Below are 17,599 nucleotides of genomic sequence, written 5' to 3'. Positions count from 1 at the left end.
AGCTAGCGGATGGCTCTTGGGTGTGGAATTTTAAACGATTTATGACCACAGCCCAGTTGTGTGCTGACGCCCCTGGGGTGGGCACGGCAGTAGAGCTGCATTGCCTGCATTCAGCAGGTAATTATGGGAACTGCTCATCCTTCTCTTCTGCACCATGGGCAGGAAACAAATTGATAGTGAGGAGGTCTCAAATATATACATTTATTCCACTCCTGTGGTCACTTTTACCCTGGAAATAAATAGTGGTGTTTTTCTACTGCTGAAATAAATGTGGTTTCTCTTGCAATGAATAATTTATTGCCACAGGAGAAAATTGACTTTACGGTTGGTCAAAAAGGCCATTGCTCATATGATTCCTTTTCTATTTCAGAAGTCATCCCCCAACTCACCAAAATAAAGTGGATTACGCTGCCTACAAAGATATAAGAAAACATAAAAACACAGATTGAATACTTTTCACGGACTTATTTCATTTATGGGGAGAAACTAACTGTTTGCTTAGGCTTATGTTTTCACTTCGGCTTACCTGGAGATTTGGCATACGAGGCATGGAAGCAGGAGAAATTAATAAGCGCGTATGAGGCCAGGAAGAAGTTGGAGATGATGGGAGCGATCACATTCAGCTCCGCTGCAAGAGAAGAGGAACAAGCGTGTGGACATCTGCGCAGTGAGAGGCCCAGCAGCTGCTAAGGCCCGAAGCTCCACTTTTTCTGGGAATTGAAAACATAGCTCGCATCTGTCAAAGTTGAAGAAGTTAGTGGTTTTTTTTCTTTTTTCTTTGAGGCTATATACATACTTACAGCCAAGGTTTCCGTGGAGTGAGACTCAAGAAAGCCTGCCAGTTAGAAAATAGACAGTCCAAACCTCTGTCTACACAAGGGCTAAGCTCACCAAAAGCCCCTCTATAGCAATTTCGCATGCTCCGGATCCTGTTTCCGTTGCTGTCTGCTATGTAAATAGTCACGAGGTTCTGTAGGGTGGAAATCCATGTGCTTCTCAATGGTTTTAGTGGAGATAATTTAATGTATACATTTTTTTTTTTTTAAAAAGTGGATTGTGTGATCATTTAAATGCAGAAGAAGGGGTCTGGTAGGATGGCTCAGAAGGTAATGGTTTGCTTAGCCAACCACACGCACGCACACACAAACACACACAGGCTCTCACACACAAATGTAATAAAACATTTAAATGCAGCAAAGGGCAACAGTTTGAAGTCTTAATTGTTATGTTACAGGAATCTCTATATATAAACTATTTTTATTTAATTTCTTAAAAATCTAACAAATTTAATTGGAGTTTTTTTTGTAGTCCCTTTCCAACTGCATAGACATTGTACAAGCCAAATAAGTCGCAGGTGCTCCTAGAGGTTCACAGACAAGAAGAACCCTTAGTTTTTGGTCTTCAGGAAAAGCAAGGATTGTATAGCTGACAAATACGCCTTTTCAAGACCACATGGCTACTTCTAGATTGCTTGGGAAAGGAAACCAAATCCCAGTCCAAATAAGTGATTTTTAAAAGACTCGGTCTAGGGGAACTTGAGGAACTTGTACAATGCAGATTCCAAGTCCTCGGCAGTTCAAACTCAGCCCTGGAACCGGGTCTGCAAAATCTGGACTTTCAGAGTCACTAGTGATTCCAAGGGGCTGGTCAAGGAGCTACGTTTGAGCTACCAGGCTAGCGCACAGAGCAGGTCTGCCGTGTTTGGAGCCCAGTGACTTGGAGGAAAGGCTCAGTTGTATTTTGCTGGATGGGCTTCTAATATTCAGGTTCAAAGAACAGACAGAAGCGTAGATCCTTCCTCCCTTCCTCAAAGGCCCCCTTCACTAAACCGTCTCACTTCCCTCTTAGACAAACACTAGCAATCCCAGATGGAGTCTTAAACATAAACCTGCTAATTTCTCAAACAAAGAGCAAAAGCCCGAGTAATCAGAAGAATCTTTGGCCTTCTGTTGTACAAGAAAACTACATACCAATGAGAATGAACGCCATGGCTATTACAAAAGTGAGGAAGTACCCTCTCAGGGGCTCGTTGTTTTTCCCATAGCCCTTTGCGAAGAACTGCAGTCCTTTGAAGATGTTGTCCTTGCACAGAGCCTAATGGGAAAAAAGAGAAGACATTTGTCATTTGTATCTATGCGCACTCGTTTTCTCTAGGTGATTCCGAAAAGAAGATTTGGGAAAGATTAAGCGTTGCACAATACGAGGCGCAGGTTAACTCTGCGGCTCATCATTCTTTATATTATCGGAATCGATCTTGACGATGTGGCAGGCACAGCACTTGAGCTAGATGCAAACATTAACGGGTGCAGAAAATGATGGAAAGTGATTGCTGGTGGGAACCGCTATTTCAGCTTGTCTGGAGGCAGGGAAGACAGTGCACACTTTCACGGCTGTATTACCTGGAATACTTTGGGCGCACTGACGAGGGAGGCCAGGGCTGAGGACAGTGTTGCCGAAAAGATCCCTGCAGTGATGAGGGGGCCGAACCCGGACACCATGCTCATGACCTTACGAAGACAGTGGTTTGGATTAGGCAGTTTACCCAACAGACGGCTTGAACAGTTAACTATTCTTCAACATGTTTTCTTTCTTCTCCTCTTCCTGTGATTCCCACTCTTTGCAAACTAATGCTTTCCATTCTGCTTCATTCTTGAATTTGTAACACTTCTCTTTTCATTATTTACTAGCTACCACTAGCCACCCATCACTAGAAAACACTGGAAAGGCTAAAGAAGAAAGTTTTTTTTTTTTTTTTTTTTTTTCCAAAGGATTTTCATAGCCTCTCCCCGTGCTCTCTGTAGCTCTGGTGGGAGGAAGTTCTACCCCGAAGAGTGTGCAAGGAGAGGCTTGGCTCCCTTCCGACTTTTTTAAGATACTGGCTTTTCTCCTACCAAAGTGTTTCTAAACCTTTGCTTTTCTTCTGCTCCTTAAACATAACTATTTTTGACATAATTGAAACACTCATGATTTGCCTCAGAATGACAATGAAAATGATACCAGCATCAATATGACCCTGGGAACAGACTTTACATGTCTGGGAGGAGCCTGTCAGCTCGAGTCATATTTTGAAATAATGGCTTCAGCTGAGTTGATGCCTCTGTCGGTTGTTAAATGAGATGGATGAAGACCTCTCGGCTCATTTACTTCTTCCTCTCCTTACTAAGCACACAGGACAATTAGTATGTGGTGTCCCCTACTTTTCCACGTTGCTCAGCCTTCAATTCCCTCTAGATTTCTCACTCACAATTGCTGCTCGCCCCGTCTCTTGCCTTCAATTTTTCTTCTCTAAAGCCTGTACACAAAATGCACTCCAAGTTCCCGCTAGCCCGTGCCTCTCCTGTCCAGGACGGTATCTCACACAGTTGACTGGAAGCTAGGAAACAACATGGCGCTCCCCTCCGAGTGACTTAACTCACAGTCTGTTGTCTCTCTACAACAGTGCCTGCAAAGGACAAACAGACGGCCACCCAGAACACCTGCAAGGCCTTTTTCCCTCCCACACCACCTGCTCCTTGTTTAATTCAAATCAATCAGTATTTAATCAACTGCAGATCCAAAAGCCTCACTAGACTTGATATTCTGGAAATGCAGACAACATCAATAAACTCTGTCTGTCTGTCTGTCTGTCTGTCTGTCTGTCTGTCTATCTATCTATCTACCTACCTACATCTGTCTGTCTGTCTGTCTATCTATCTACCTACCTACATCTATCTATCTATCTATCTATCTATCTATCTATCTATCTATCTATCTATCTTTTTGATGTTCATACCTGGAAATTGTTCATCAGCCCATACTGACACTCCTCATGTTGACATCTTGAGAAGTCATAGCCCAGCCCACAGGCTGCAGAGCCGTTGCAATTCATCCCAGAAACGATGGTGTCGTTCATGCTTCCAGTGGCATCTCGGACCACACAGGCCGCTGAGGAAACAGCGTTTGTCTGTCATTTGCTCTCCCCCCACCCCCTTCAGCGCTGGGACAGAAGCGAGGGCTTTGTGCTTGCGAGGCAAACACTGTAGCGCTGAGTTAAGTCCCTGAGCCCCACATCATCTTGTCATCTTGTCATCCCTTTGACAGAGGCCTGCTCTCTTAGGGTTTTGTTCTGAAAACATGCTAAGTTGGCATTGAGGCTGGACATATGCATTCTAAGCCTGTGCATACAGTCAATCCTTTTTGGGACACAGTTGCTAGAGCTCCCAGCTTCTGAGTCCTGTGAACAGCATGTTTTTTTTTTAAATTAACTTATTCTCCCATATATTATATGCTGACTGCAGTTTTCCCTCTCCCTCCCCACCCCCCCCACCTCCTCTGCTACTCCCCATTACTCATCCTCTGCTTCCTTTCAGAAAAAGGCAGACCTCCCAGGGATATCAGCTAAACATGACATACCAAGTTACACTAGGACTAGTCATCTCCCTCACATTGGATCCTAGACAAAGCAGCCCAGAGCAGGCAAGAGCTTCAGAGACAGTCCCACAAAAACACCAAGCTACACAACTATAACACGTACACTGAGGGCCTAGGTCAGACCCATGCTGAACACTCTGGGGTTTGCAAGCTGCTGCTCCCCTGCCTTGTGGGCTCCCTGTTCCTGAGGCTATCTTGTAGAAGGCTCGTGCAGAGACTCTTACTTTCTCATTCCCAAAATGTGCAGTGCTTTGGCATAACATGTGCACAGCTCAGACCGACCTTAGTTCTACTGACCAAATGATTTTTAACAATTCTTTTTACCCGAGAGGCAATCAAGGGAAGAAATCTAATAACTAAGAAATTGCAGCCTTATTTTCAACTAATTGCACACTTTTTAGAAACAGTTATAATTCTACTTTAGATGTAATTTAAAAACTTTTTTTTTGAGATTACAATGTAACTACATTATTCCCCCTTTCTCTTCCCTCCCTCCAAACCCTCTCGTATACCCAACTGCCTTGCCCTTTCAAATTCATGGCCTCTTTTTTTAAAATTGTTGTTATATGTGCGAGTGCATCTGTGTTTGTGTGTGTGTGTGTGCATGCACATGCACTTCTAAACACACAAATACAACATGCTGTGTCTGTATACTGTTACTTGTCTATGTTTTCGGGGCTGACCATTTGATATTGGATCACCAATTACTGTGTTCTTCCCTGGGGAGGACCATTTCTTCTGCTCTCAGCGTTTCTTAGTTCCCTATAGTTCTTTGTGTAGGGATGAGGCCTAATACAAAATATTAGACTTCATCCCAAACCGAAATGTGGGGAAAGCGTTGGGAATCCATAAAGTGAAGAAAAGCAAAGAGCTGAGCACAGATGCATAGCGATGCATCTCCGAAGTGAGCCCAGAAGAGCCGCATCTGCGCACTTAGGCCCATGGCTGGGACTCAGAAACCACTTCCAAAAGGTAAGCTAGATGAAGATAAGGCAGCTCCCCGCCCTACCCCACACGGAGAAGCCCAAAGCCCCGGTGCTCGTTGGTAAAGACGATTTCACCAGCTCATGTGGCAGCAGCAATGAGAGAGATCCTGTTTGTTCAATGAGATTCCGACTCAACGCTTTTGAGGCCAAGAGTTCTAGAGGTGTATGTAAAACTAGCAGTGAGGTCCTCTGCCTCCATCTCAGTGCTGTGGCTGCCGCCCTCCTCCCCCCCCCCCCCCCATCCATCTCCGCACCCCCCTGTGCACCAAGGAGATACCCTTCTGCAAGAACAGGCACATCCATGGTCTGGGAGTCTCAGGAAGAGAGAGAACCTGTCCAGCTTACAGACAGACAGAGTGGCCAGCAGAAGCCCCTGACACCTTGAGAAGGAAAACATGGCTGCGGAGAGCAGTGTGAAGGCGCAGGCTCTAATCCAGTACAGACTCACAACAGTACGAACCAGAGGAGATCGGGACCACAGTGCAACTAACTCCCCTCCCCAAGGCTTGTAACTAGCAATTTGACTCCGAAGACCCAGACAGAGCCATTCTAATGTCTTTCCATGCACTGTGTGGTTCCCTCTTTCGCTTTTCCTATATATTTAGCAGTATCTTCACTGTATTATATCTTTTGAAACTTTGTAATACATATATTTATTTTTCTTCATACATTCATCTCATTTTATGTTTTTTTTTTTTTTTTTTAAATCCCTACCTTGAGGTGACATTTTTTTTCTTTGTTTCTTTTCTGGCTCTTCTTCCCTCCCCCCATTTTATAGTAACTTAAATTTGCTTTTTTTTTTTTTTTTTTTTTTTTTTTTGGCTTTTCCCTTTTTAAAAACAGATTTCTTTTATTCTTTTCAATTATGTGTCTGTGTTTGTCTATGTGGGTCTGTGCACCTGAGTGCAGGTGCTCGCAGAGGCCACAGGCATTGGATCTTCTACAGCTGGATATAGGTGGTTGTGAGCCACCCACGTGGGTGCTGAGAACTGAACCTGGGTCCTCTGCAAGAGCAGCACCTGCTCTTAACACCCACTTAGCCATCTCTCCAGCCAGGATACTTTTTTCCTAAAACTCCTATGTTTTCTTTTTAAACTTTTATCCTATTTATTATATTTATTCCATTTGATTTTGAAGTTCTTTAAAATGAGGAAATACTTGCCCTTTGATCCCCCCTTCTGCTCTCTTCTCCACTGTCCTCCTATTTTCACCGTTCTTCAGCTCGTCCTCATCTCATTTATCTCTCATTCTATAGCACATTCTGAAGTCATGCCATTCTTAGTTGATAACCACTGGTGATGTATCAGTGGCTGTAAATGGCTTTAGGTGGATTTGTCTTTCCCATCATTTGATGTATTTGTGGGTACAGAGGTTTGTTTCCTCCTCTGACTGAGACCACAAGAGTAAGTGACTAAATAAGAAAGACCTTTCCCTTAAAAAAAAAAAAAATCATCCAGAAGAGATACCTAAACCAGGAGATGCATAAATTACAACAGAGACAAAAGAAACTTGAAAAAGCCAGCAGCATGACCCTTTCAAGAGACTGTAACTCCACAAGTGTTAAACCCAAAGACACCGAGATGTGCAAAATGCCGGGTGACAACCTCAGTTGTCTGGTAAATATGATCAATAACTTAAAAGAAATTACAAACTATCAGATGAATTTGATCTAGACCACAGAGAGAAACATGAGCAAACACAGGGAAAAAAAAAAAAAAAAAAAAACAGAGAAGGAAATCAGCAATACAGGTGAAAATGTCAGCAAGGAAACTGAGATTTTTGGAAAGCAAAACAAAACAAAACAAAAAGCCAAAAACGCAGAAGCTTTGAAAATAAAAAACCCAGTGGCCAAAATAAACACCGCCCACGTCACTGGTCCCCAGAAAACCTGGCAAGCCGAGGGAAGAACATCAGGGATGGAGGGTGGGTTGAGGGAGCATGGCCCTCAGAAGTCAGCACAGGCGCCGACAGCAGCAAACAAGCATGGTCACATCTGAGGGCTCTGGGATGTGAACAAGCCACTAAAGCTCAGAGCTCACAGCACAGAAGAAAGAGGCCAGCACTAAAGCTGTGAAGAAAAAAAAATCTACCAATTATAACAGAAATTCTCTAAACTCAGAGAGACAGACATTCAAGCTCCAGAAACATTTAAGGCTCCAAATAGATGTGAGGAGAGAAGATTCTCCATCAAGATGTCAAAAAAATACAGAGCAAAAAGGCATTTTCAAAGCTGTAAGGGGGTGGTGCCAAGTTATCTACAAAGGCAGAAGCAGCAGAATAACATCAGACATCTCACAGGCTACCTTCAAAGCCAAGAAAACTTGAAATGAAATATTCCAAAGCAAGTAACTGTTGACCAAGATTGCCATATCCACCAAAGTTATCTTTTAGAATTAACAGAGAAATAAGGGCATCTCACGGCAGGCACAGACTAAGTTGGTGAGTTCGCCAAACCCACACTACAGAAGATGCTTAAAGGAACATCATATACAAAAAGGGAAGGGGGTCATGTAATTATAGTATAATATAAAAAATAAAATTAACTTAGAAGGAAGAAAGCAAAGATCGCATGGACTGCTGGGGATATGGGGAGAGAGGAGCTCTTAGTCACTGTTGGTGGGAATGTAAACTTATGTCGTCCCTTATGGAAACCGATATGAATACTCCTTAAGAAACTGAAAGTAGATTGAATGTAAGACCCAGATATACTCTTGGATATATACCCAAGAGGTCTTAGGTAGACATATCACAAAAGTCCATGCATATCAGTGCTTACAGCTGCACTGCCCACGATAGTCAGGACATGGAAGTAGCTTCAGTGTCTACCTGCATACAAAAGGATGAAGAAGATGTGCTGTCTACACAGTGCGATTTTATGCTGTCAGAAAGGAAAATGAAACTAGGATAGTGGCAGGAAAATGGACACATTTGAAAATCATTATGCTAAGTGACACAAACCAGCCTTAGAAAGGCAAATGCTGCATGTTTTCTTTCAGACGTAGAATCTAAATTTAAAATTATACATGCACGTGTGTGTTTGTAGGCCATGTAGCTAGAATGGAGATGAGGAGAGAATGGAGGTGAGAAATAAAGAGGGTAATGGGGCACGGGTAAGAGGAAAACAGGAGCAGGACCTGACATGGGGAAGGGAGAGGCAGGGAGAAGGCCTGGGGCAGAGTGGGGGTGCGGAGAGGGTGGGAACAATGCAAAACTAAGCGTACTGACAAATGCCTATGTGGATGTTGTAATGGAATCCGTCTCCTTGTATGTAAACTGAACAAAATAGCTCATAAGGCAATGTTTGGGATAAAACATTAATATTTCCTAAGTAACCATTAATATTAATGATGAGATAATCAGACTCCTTTCTATTTCATTAATTTCATGCATTTGAATACTTCCATTATTTTATACCATAAACATTGTCTGATGAACATCTTTATGCATTGACTTTTTCTTCTAAATCTTAGAATATTTCTCCAGGGTAAATTCTCAGAAACAGAGTTGTTTTAAAAAACAAAACTTTTTTTTAAGATTTACTTATTTCTTTTTATGTGTCTGTATGCTTTGCCTGCATGTATTTATGTGTGCCAACAGGTGTTCTGTTTTTTAAAGTTTATATTTATTTTATGTATATGAGTATACTATTGCTATCTTCAGACACACCAGAAGAAGGCATTGGATCCCATTACAGATGGTTGTGAGCCACCATGTGGTTGCTGGGAATTGAACTCAGGACCTCTGGAAGAGTAGTCAGTGCTCTTAACCACTGAGCCATCTCTCCCACCCCACAACAAGTGTTCTTAAGAAGAAGAAAATTATGTTACTTGACAGAAAATGGCTAAAACTAGAAATCACCATGCTTAGCAAAATAAGACAGACACAGAAAGAGAGACGTTGCAAGTTTTCTTTTGTATGAGAATCTAGATGTAAATCTGTGTGTGTCTACTTACATACCTACACATATATGTAGACATAGACATATGCCAACACATATACATATATACGATGGGAAAGTAGAGGGAGAACTAACTAGGGGAGAAAGTGTAACAATGGAGGGAAAGGGGTATAAGAAGGTGCCATAGGGGCATGGATTAGAAGATGCAATGGTGTATATGAATAAGATATCAAAGAAATGAAACAAAGAGACTCAGTATATATTTTAATTTTTTACCATCCCTATGAGTTTTTCTGACTGTAATCTCTGCCATTATGTATTTGATAGTTATTGAAATATATGGATATACATGTAAACTATATGTAAGGATTTTGAAAATTATATAAAAAATATGTTCTTTGTAAGCCAAATGCCAACTAATGTTCATTTTGCTTTTTCACTCCCCCCAGCATGGTCTTTCATTACTACTACCTTTAAGACAGCTCCCAAGGTGGCTCATTGGTCTGAGGATGTGTTGCTTCTAGTGTGAAAGGTCACTGGTTCTAATTCTAGATGAGCCTTTTCATTAGGACAGAAGCTGGAGATATGGCTCAGTCAGTAAAGTCACTGCACATACCCGAGCACCTTCATTTGGACCCTTAGAAGCCATGTAAAGTTAGGCCTGGTAGTGATTTGTCACAGCCCTCCCGTGCTGAGATGGGAAGGGAGGCAAGTGATTGTCTGCAAGACAGCAGGTCACCTAGACACACAGCAGTAGGCAACAAAGAGACCCTGTTTTAATTGAGGGTGAAATCCAGGACCTACCTGAGACTGTCTTTTGATCTTCATGTACTCCCTGGTATGCATGCATCTACACTCACAAATGCACATGCAATTAAACATACATGTGGACATACATATATCACAGATAGATAGGTAGGTAGGTAGGTAGGTAGGTAGGTAGATAAATAGATAGATACATAGACAGACAGACAGACAGACAGACAGATAGACAGATAGATAGGAATTCTTTAAAAGATAGTTCCCAGGGGATGAGAATTAAGTATATTCTGTCAATAGTGGAATTCCCTCCCGAAGCATTTTATCACAGGCTTGAGAGGTGGCTGGCTAGCCTCTCTGTACACTTTGAACTTATGGCTGCTAATAGTTAAGACATATAATCCACCTAGATTTTGCCTCTTTGCACTGGTCACTTTACCTCCGACCATCTTTTTGGAACACATATTTTGTGACCTGCATGACAGATCCAAGTCCTGAGATGCCCAGCCATGAGCCACTGTTAACACTGATTCTCTGAGAAGTCGTCACAACCTGGCAATGTACAGCCACACAAATTACCACCTGAAACCCAAAGAGCCTCTCACGTGAGCTCTGGCTACTCATTCCCTCAACGTTTTTATTTCTTAAGCACGCAGATGCTCGCCCAAAACCACGTTTGGAAGACTTAACCTCAGGTGGCTTCAGTGTTATTCTGAAGTGGTTGATGTCCTAAAGCATTGAATTAGAAAATGTCTTCCTGCGTAACTCAGCTGGGAATGCCATAGGACAGTGAATCACCTTACCAGGTTTCTTCACACAAGATGCAGCAAGATAGGCAATAGTTTTAACTTTTTGCTTTTCAGTTTTTGTTTTTTCTTCAGAAACCAATTTAAGATATTGGACTCTCCCAATTTTTCTTATACTAAGCAGAGGACAACTGGAGTTTACTCTTTGGTCAAATGGTCACCAGTCTTCCCTAGTTGTCTATCCTGGGCCTGCATTCCTCACTATCACTGAGGAGAGTTTCCTCTCTGCCTGTTGGAAAACATACTCCTTCTTTTCCACTATGGCATAAGCATGCAATGGCCTTAAGAAGAGGTGTAGCTTCAGGCAGTAGCTAGAATCAAAGCTTGCCTTGTGAGCAAAAGGAAAAGGCACATATGCATGCTCTGCTCGCTGAGAAGCATAGAGCTGGCTTCCACACTGCTAACAGCTGGGGCTGTGATGATTTCCTGGCAGTTGGTGTCAATGACACTTCCAAGTTGGCAATATTGTTGTGAATTCTCCATCTTTCATGATTTTCTTTGCCACGTTTGAGTTTGGGTTTTGTTTGATTTTTCTTTCCTTTTTCTTTTCTTTCCTTTTCTTTTTCTCTTTCTTTCTTTCTTTCTCTCTCTCTTTCTCTCTCTCTTCCTTTCTCTCTTTCACTCTTTCTCTCTCTCTTTTGCTCTTTCCCTTTCTCTTTCTCTCTCTCTCTTTCGCTCTCTTTCTTTTTTTAACTACTTTGCTCTGCCCTGGTTCTCACTTACTTCACAGGGCAAGAGAACTGAGTATTGGGAGTGATAGCTTTCTCAGCACTACAGTCAAAGGCAGGGCACTGATCTGAAGATACCTGCACTACATCACCCCTCCCTCGCAAGATACAAACCCTTCGCTACTAAGAAAGGAAGTAAAGTTACTATCTTAAAAAATTTTTTTAAAAAAGCTTTCTGCTTACTTATGTGCCACTGAAATCCATTAGACACAAAGAACCACTGGACTCCTTGCAATTCTGATGTCAGAGATGTTCCTCTTACCTACGCAAATAGCAACACCTATGTAGGCAACAGTGGTGATGAAGATGGCCAGCATGGTCCCTCTGGGGATGGCATCCTGAGGATCCTGTGGAAAAAATATGCAGAGGAGAGAATAAACTGAAAAATGATCAGAATGCTAGGAGTTGTTTCTGTATTTTCAAAATGTTAAACTGTGCTCCCTAAGGCAAGGGCTAAAAAAAACCATCTAGTCTTTGGGCAGACTGTCAGTGGTTCTCCACCTTCCTGATGCTGTGATGCTTTAACACACTTCTTCATGTTGTGGTGAGCCCCAGCCATGCTATTATTTACTGTTACTCATAAGTGTAATTAAATAGCTGCTATGCAGCTCCCAGAGGGGTCATGACCCACAGGCTCAGATCTTTTGGTTTAGAGTGAACAAAGGAATATAAAACCTGGTGCTGCCTATAAATGCACAGAGCTTGCACAGTCTGTACCAGATGGGGTCCTAGAGCTGAAAAGAAAAGTGCTCACATGCTCCCATCCCTAACCCAGAAGTAATCTCTGATTGATAGCCATTTGCAAATGAGAAATTAGTTTTTTTTCCAAGGGAGTCTCACTGGGGAAACAAACCACTCTCGAAGGCAGGCCCAATGCATAGCAGTAGATGGCTAACACAAAACCATCTAGACATCTTTGGGGTTCTTTGTCTTATGATGTTAAGTCAGATTCATTTGTTTGTTTGTTTTTGCTTACAAGTCCTTTATGGATATAGTATGGCTTCCAGTTTTATGTTTTCATGGGATTCTGTGTCTGTGAACATGAATATCTATCTCTGTGTCTATATGCATTTTTTCTCTCTCTCTCTCTGGTAATTTTGTTTTTTACTTTTTTTTCTTGTTTGGTTATTTTGTTATATATTTGTTTCATTTTGACTTATCTTATTTCATTTTATTATTATCCCTTGGTTCCTGTTGTTTTCTAAGAAGAGATGAAAAGAGAGTGGATATGGATGGGAGAGAGGGTGGGGAGGAATTAGGAGAAGTTTGTGGAGGAGAAACCTTAATCAGAATATATTGTATGAAAAAAATCTATTTTCAATAAAAAGAAAAGGAGGATCATAGTTCTAGTCTTAATAAACAAATCCAAATGTTAAAAAAAAAACAAATGAACAAAAACTCAGTGCTCAACTAAAGAGAGTCGAACTCCCATTGAAAGGAACATTATAGAAGTACAACAGACCTCTGTTTCCTTGTGAATTGTATGTAGATACATCAGACACACAGACATATTGGGCATATTGACAATAGCTGGGATATGTGTGTTTTGTGTTGAGCTTAGGTTTTGTCTTTAATTAAAACAAACAAACAAACAAACAAACAAACAGGAAAAAAACAACCAAACAAAAAGCCTTTCTGGCTGAGCAAAAAGTATCATCTACTAAATTTTCCAGTCTCTCAAAATTCTTCATGACCTTACAAGGTAAGGTCAAGCCTGTGCCACAGTAGGGACTTTTCTCTTGCTTATAAATGTATAGGCATACATTGAATTGAGTCCACACGATCCTTAATTTACCACATTATGTGTGATTTAGAAAAGGGATGGTTAAATTATAGCAAACCAACTTCCAAGCAGCATATTGGATTATATATAATTCAATTTTTATACAAATATTTTCAAGCATGCTTTTCTTATACAGGGTTGTTACCTGGCATTCAGAAGGAGTCAATAAATACCAAATAGAGAAAAGTATAATTCCGGCAGACAATAGTCTCCTGGAGCAATCAATATAGGCAAATGAAATTTGAGCATTGGTTGTTTTAAAACTTAAATATAATGATCAAGTCCATCAAAAAGATCATACTTGGTGAATGCAGGTGCAACCTGACCACTGGAGATCATGACTTAACCCATCAAAACTGCCCTACATGGTTGTAACCAATTCTACTAATACAGCTACTAATCCATAAGCTCCAATTCTTCTAGAAACATCTGTATAAAGTGTGTTGCTGGTACATGTGTATCTGGCCTCTTCCCTCCATACTATTGTCTCCAGTGTCAATGAGCAAGTGTGTGCAACACAACAGCTCCTGGGAAGGAGGAGAGGGCAGTGTGGCTGAGATGGACCTTATCTAATCTCCTAATTTACATGATGTTTTCATTGTATTTTATTGCCTAAGAATGTATTGGGAACTTGGAGATGGTTCAGTAAAATGTTTGCTGGATAAGCATGAAGGTCTGAGTTCAATTATTGGAATCCATGTTTAAAAGAAGAAACAAACAAGGGTTGGGGCACACTGACAATCGCAGCACTGGGGAGGTGAGGCAGGTGGATGGCTGGAGCTCATTGGCCAGCCAGTCAGTCTAGCCTACTTGATGCCTCCCCAAGTTCCAGAATATCAAAACAAAACCAAGTGTCCATATTGACCTCTGGCCTTCACAAGCACACTCACTCACACACACACACACACACACACACACACACACACACACACACACAAAAGCAGGCACATGCTCACCCCACACAAAAACTTCATGGGTGATGTAACCAACTTCATATGAGCATAACTGAATAGGAGGTGGGTGGCAGGAGGACGTCACCTGTTTTAACCTTGTTTGCTAAATGTAAGCCTCTTCTACTATGTCACGAAGCCAATCCAGTAAAGTGAAACCAGTGTTAAAAGAACAGAATGGAATAGAACTTATGATAGCTTACAGTAAAAGATATTCTTTCCTTTGTTTCAAACTCTAACAAAAGCAGAGCTTTTTACCTCTCCTGAATGGCCTTAATTCAGGCATGAAGTAAGATGAATTGACTAAGCACCTTGTTTTTAAGGAGTCTAAAGAAAGCACAATATTTTCCAATTTAAAAGCCTGCTGGTAGCTTCTGGAAGCTTATATCAGTAAACTTTCCTAGGTAAAGAGAAGACGGAGTTCATAACTAAATTTTATTAAGTGAGAAAACCATTTTGAACAAGTTTTTTACTTTTTGACTTTTGGCATGACCTTTCTTCTGCCATCAACTCTCTGCTCAAGAATTTACCATGACTGGACTGGAGAGATGGCTCAGCCATTAAAGGCTAGGCTCACAACCAAAAAATAAGAATTTATCCTGGCAGTGGGTCACTAGTATAACAAGTCTAAATGCCTTAACCCACTTCCTCAGTCAGTATTTACTAAGACCATGCTATCTTTGAAGATATAAATGAAAGGAGAGAGAGTGAGAAAGAGCTTGTAACTAACCAGGAAGTCAAGTAGAAACCTTCATTCTTGAGTCTCTGGGACTTATCATGCTCTAAGTTGTATTCTAAGTTGAATAGCTTCTCATGCTCAAACCACACTCCCACCACCAGAGCTACAAAGCAGAGGAAACTACATACCTCCAAGTCTCCAGAGATGTTGGCACCGGCAAGAATCCCAGTAGCAGCTGGGAAAAAGATGGCAAAGACTGAAAAGAAGCCTTCCCCCTTTGTGAAGCTTGGCCCAAAGTTTTCTGCAAATATAGATGCTGAAATGGAAGTGAGAGGAACATTACTGTGTTGGGTTTTCTACACAGGAGAAGCTTACACTCCTAACTTCTGTATTTCTAAGTGGAAACAGATCCTTAGAATTGCAGCAGAGTCAACTTGAAATGGTTTGTTATTCTAATTCTAGTACTGAGGTATCTATCATTGTAGGTACACATTTAAGTCTTAGACCTCTAGACAGAGCTTTGAAAAAGCCATTAGAAACCACACTTGTTTGTCCTCTTGAATACAAAAGAAATGGAAAAAGGATGAGAAATTCTTGTAGAAGGAAAAATTAGTCTCCTCCAGTAGAGTCTCACTGGGCATATGAATCATACATATGAGAGGCCCCATGCAGAACAGTGGCTGGCCAACACAAAAGAAACTCATGGTTATTTTAAAAGACTTCTTGTCTCATATTGCTTTGTTTGAACTTTTTTTTGTCTTGCTTTCCTTTGCTTGAATATTATGGGTTTCCAATTTTGTGTTTTAATGTTTTCTGTTTGGTTGGGTTTTGAGGCAGGGTTCCAGTGTGAAGTCTTGGCTGTCTTGGAACTCTGTAGACCAGGCTGGCCTCAAACTCAGAGATCTGCCTTCCTCTGTCTCCTGAGGGCTGGGATTAAAGGTGTGCACCACCACTGCCCTGATGGGTTTGGTTTTTATGTAAATGTGTGTATTTTTAGTTAGTTTTCTTTTTTTTATTCTGTTTTTGTTTGCCTGTTTATTTTCTTGTTTTCTAAAAAGAGAGAAAAAGAAGGGGCATGGAATTCTGCCTGTGGGGAGACTGAGTGGATTAAGGAGGGGTTGTGGGAGGGAAAACCATAATCAGAGTACATTGTATGAAAAAATTTTTACATTAAAATACATAAAAATAAATAATTCTTTATTTATTAATAAATAATAACCCCATAATTCTTACAGGAGCATGTTAGCTCCCTCACAAATATACCATCCATTGTCACCTACCCCTCATAGCCACATCCTCAGAGAGTAGGACCATGGTGAGGTACTAACAACGCTAGAGGCTGTCACCCAGACAAAAGGAAGCAATTTTGAGAAAAGGGAGAAAGAGGAAGAAACTGGACAAAGAAGGGAATGTGGGATGAGAAAAGGAGGAAAAAAAGTTGAAGACATCAGAAGATGCAAAGTGGGGGAAAGGTAGAAAAGAAAGGACAGTAAAACCCAAAGAAATAAAATAACCACTGTAGAGAAAGGCAAATAGAAGAACCACATGGTTTTGTGAGCCACCATGTGGTTGCTGGGAATTGAACTCAGGACCTCTGGAAGAGCAGTCAGTGCTCTTAACCGCTGAGCCAGCTCTCCAGCTGCCCTCCCCCATGGCTTTAAGAATGGTGAGGGGGCGTCACAGGTACTGAGAACTGAATACATAATGGAGATATGAATATGTAGATGTAGGTGATGTACATGTACCTGATATGTACCTCAGTCGTGTGCTCTTGAGTAAGCTAGGGTAGAAAGTAAGAAAGTAGGAGAAGCAGAACGGGGAGAAAAAAGTCAAATGTGCACGCTGTGGTGAGATCACAAGGAGTTACACAAGTAATTCACCCATAACCTCTTCTTTTTCTTTGTGTATGCATTCTTTCCTTGTATGCATGTCTATATACTGTGTGATTGCCTGATGCCTATAGAGGCCAGGAGAGGGTGCTGGATCCCCTGGAACTGGAGTTACAGAGGTTGTGAGCTGCTATGAAAGGCTCTGCAATCTCACTGGTCCTCTAACCCATGATACTTGAAAGCCTGACAGTGATCCTCAGCAGGTTATGCCCAGCAAGCTTGAACGTTACAAAGCCTCCCAGGAGGACAAGAGGACTTGACTTAACATTAGTGTTCTGCAATGGCTGATCATTTTTCCCAGCTCCAGGGTTTTTTCCCCTACATGTAGCTTCTATTTTTACTGGTTAACCATCTAGTGACCACTGAATAATATTCAAGGATTTACAAGAGACTTTTACACTTTCAACTGAAAAGGATTGACTTTTCAAAATTACTTTTAAATGTTAAATACTTTGCATATTTACTTTAAACTTTCCTCAGGATTTTGTTTTGTTTTTTGTTTTTTGTTTTTTGAGACAGGGTTTCTCTGTGTAGCCCTGGCTGTCCTGGAACTCACTCTGTAGACCAGGCTGGCCTCAAACTCAGAAATCCACCTGCCTCTGCCTCCCAAGTGCTGGGTTTGAAGGCGTGCGCCACCACCGCCCAGCTTTCCTCAGGATTTAGTGGGGAAATTTAAGAACCAAACAGAATATGTATAACCTGTTCAGCTGA

General features: G+C 41.4%; 1 protein-coding gene across 6 annotated transcripts in view; it reads right to left on the bottom strand.

The window, feature by feature from the left end:
• Window positions 1-17,599, bottom strand: part of Slc12a1 (solute carrier family 12 member 1) — a 77,973-nt gene that overhangs the window by 41,683 nt on the left and 18,691 nt on the right. For all 6 annotated transcript variants that reach the window (XR_013108785.1, XM_076929670.1, XM_034494866.2 and 3 more), the window contains 6 exons: window positions 15,188-15,315; window positions 11,850-11,934; window positions 3,773-3,924; window positions 2,400-2,507; window positions 1,971-2,094; window positions 527-628 (listed from right to left, as the gene is read on the bottom strand). Coding sequence is in view for 5 of the 6 variants with exons in the window: in XM_076929670.1 (XP_076785785.1) it covers window positions 527-628; window positions 1,971-2,094; window positions 2,400-2,507; window positions 3,773-3,924; window positions 11,850-11,934; window positions 15,188-15,315 (699 nt within the window). In the remaining variant the exon portion in view is untranslated. The remainder of the gene's footprint in view (window positions 1-526; window positions 629-1,970; window positions 2,095-2,399; window positions 2,508-3,772; window positions 3,925-11,849; window positions 11,935-15,187; window positions 15,316-17,599) is intronic.

The sequence above is a fragment of the Arvicanthis niloticus genome, chromosome 2, assembly GCF_011762505.2.
Source record: "Arvicanthis niloticus isolate mArvNil1 chromosome 2, mArvNil1.pat.X, whole genome shotgun sequence".
Classification (NCBI taxonomy): Eukaryota; Metazoa; Chordata; class Mammalia; order Rodentia; family Muridae; genus Arvicanthis; species Arvicanthis niloticus.
This window is presented reverse-complemented; position numbering and strand designations above follow the sequence as displayed.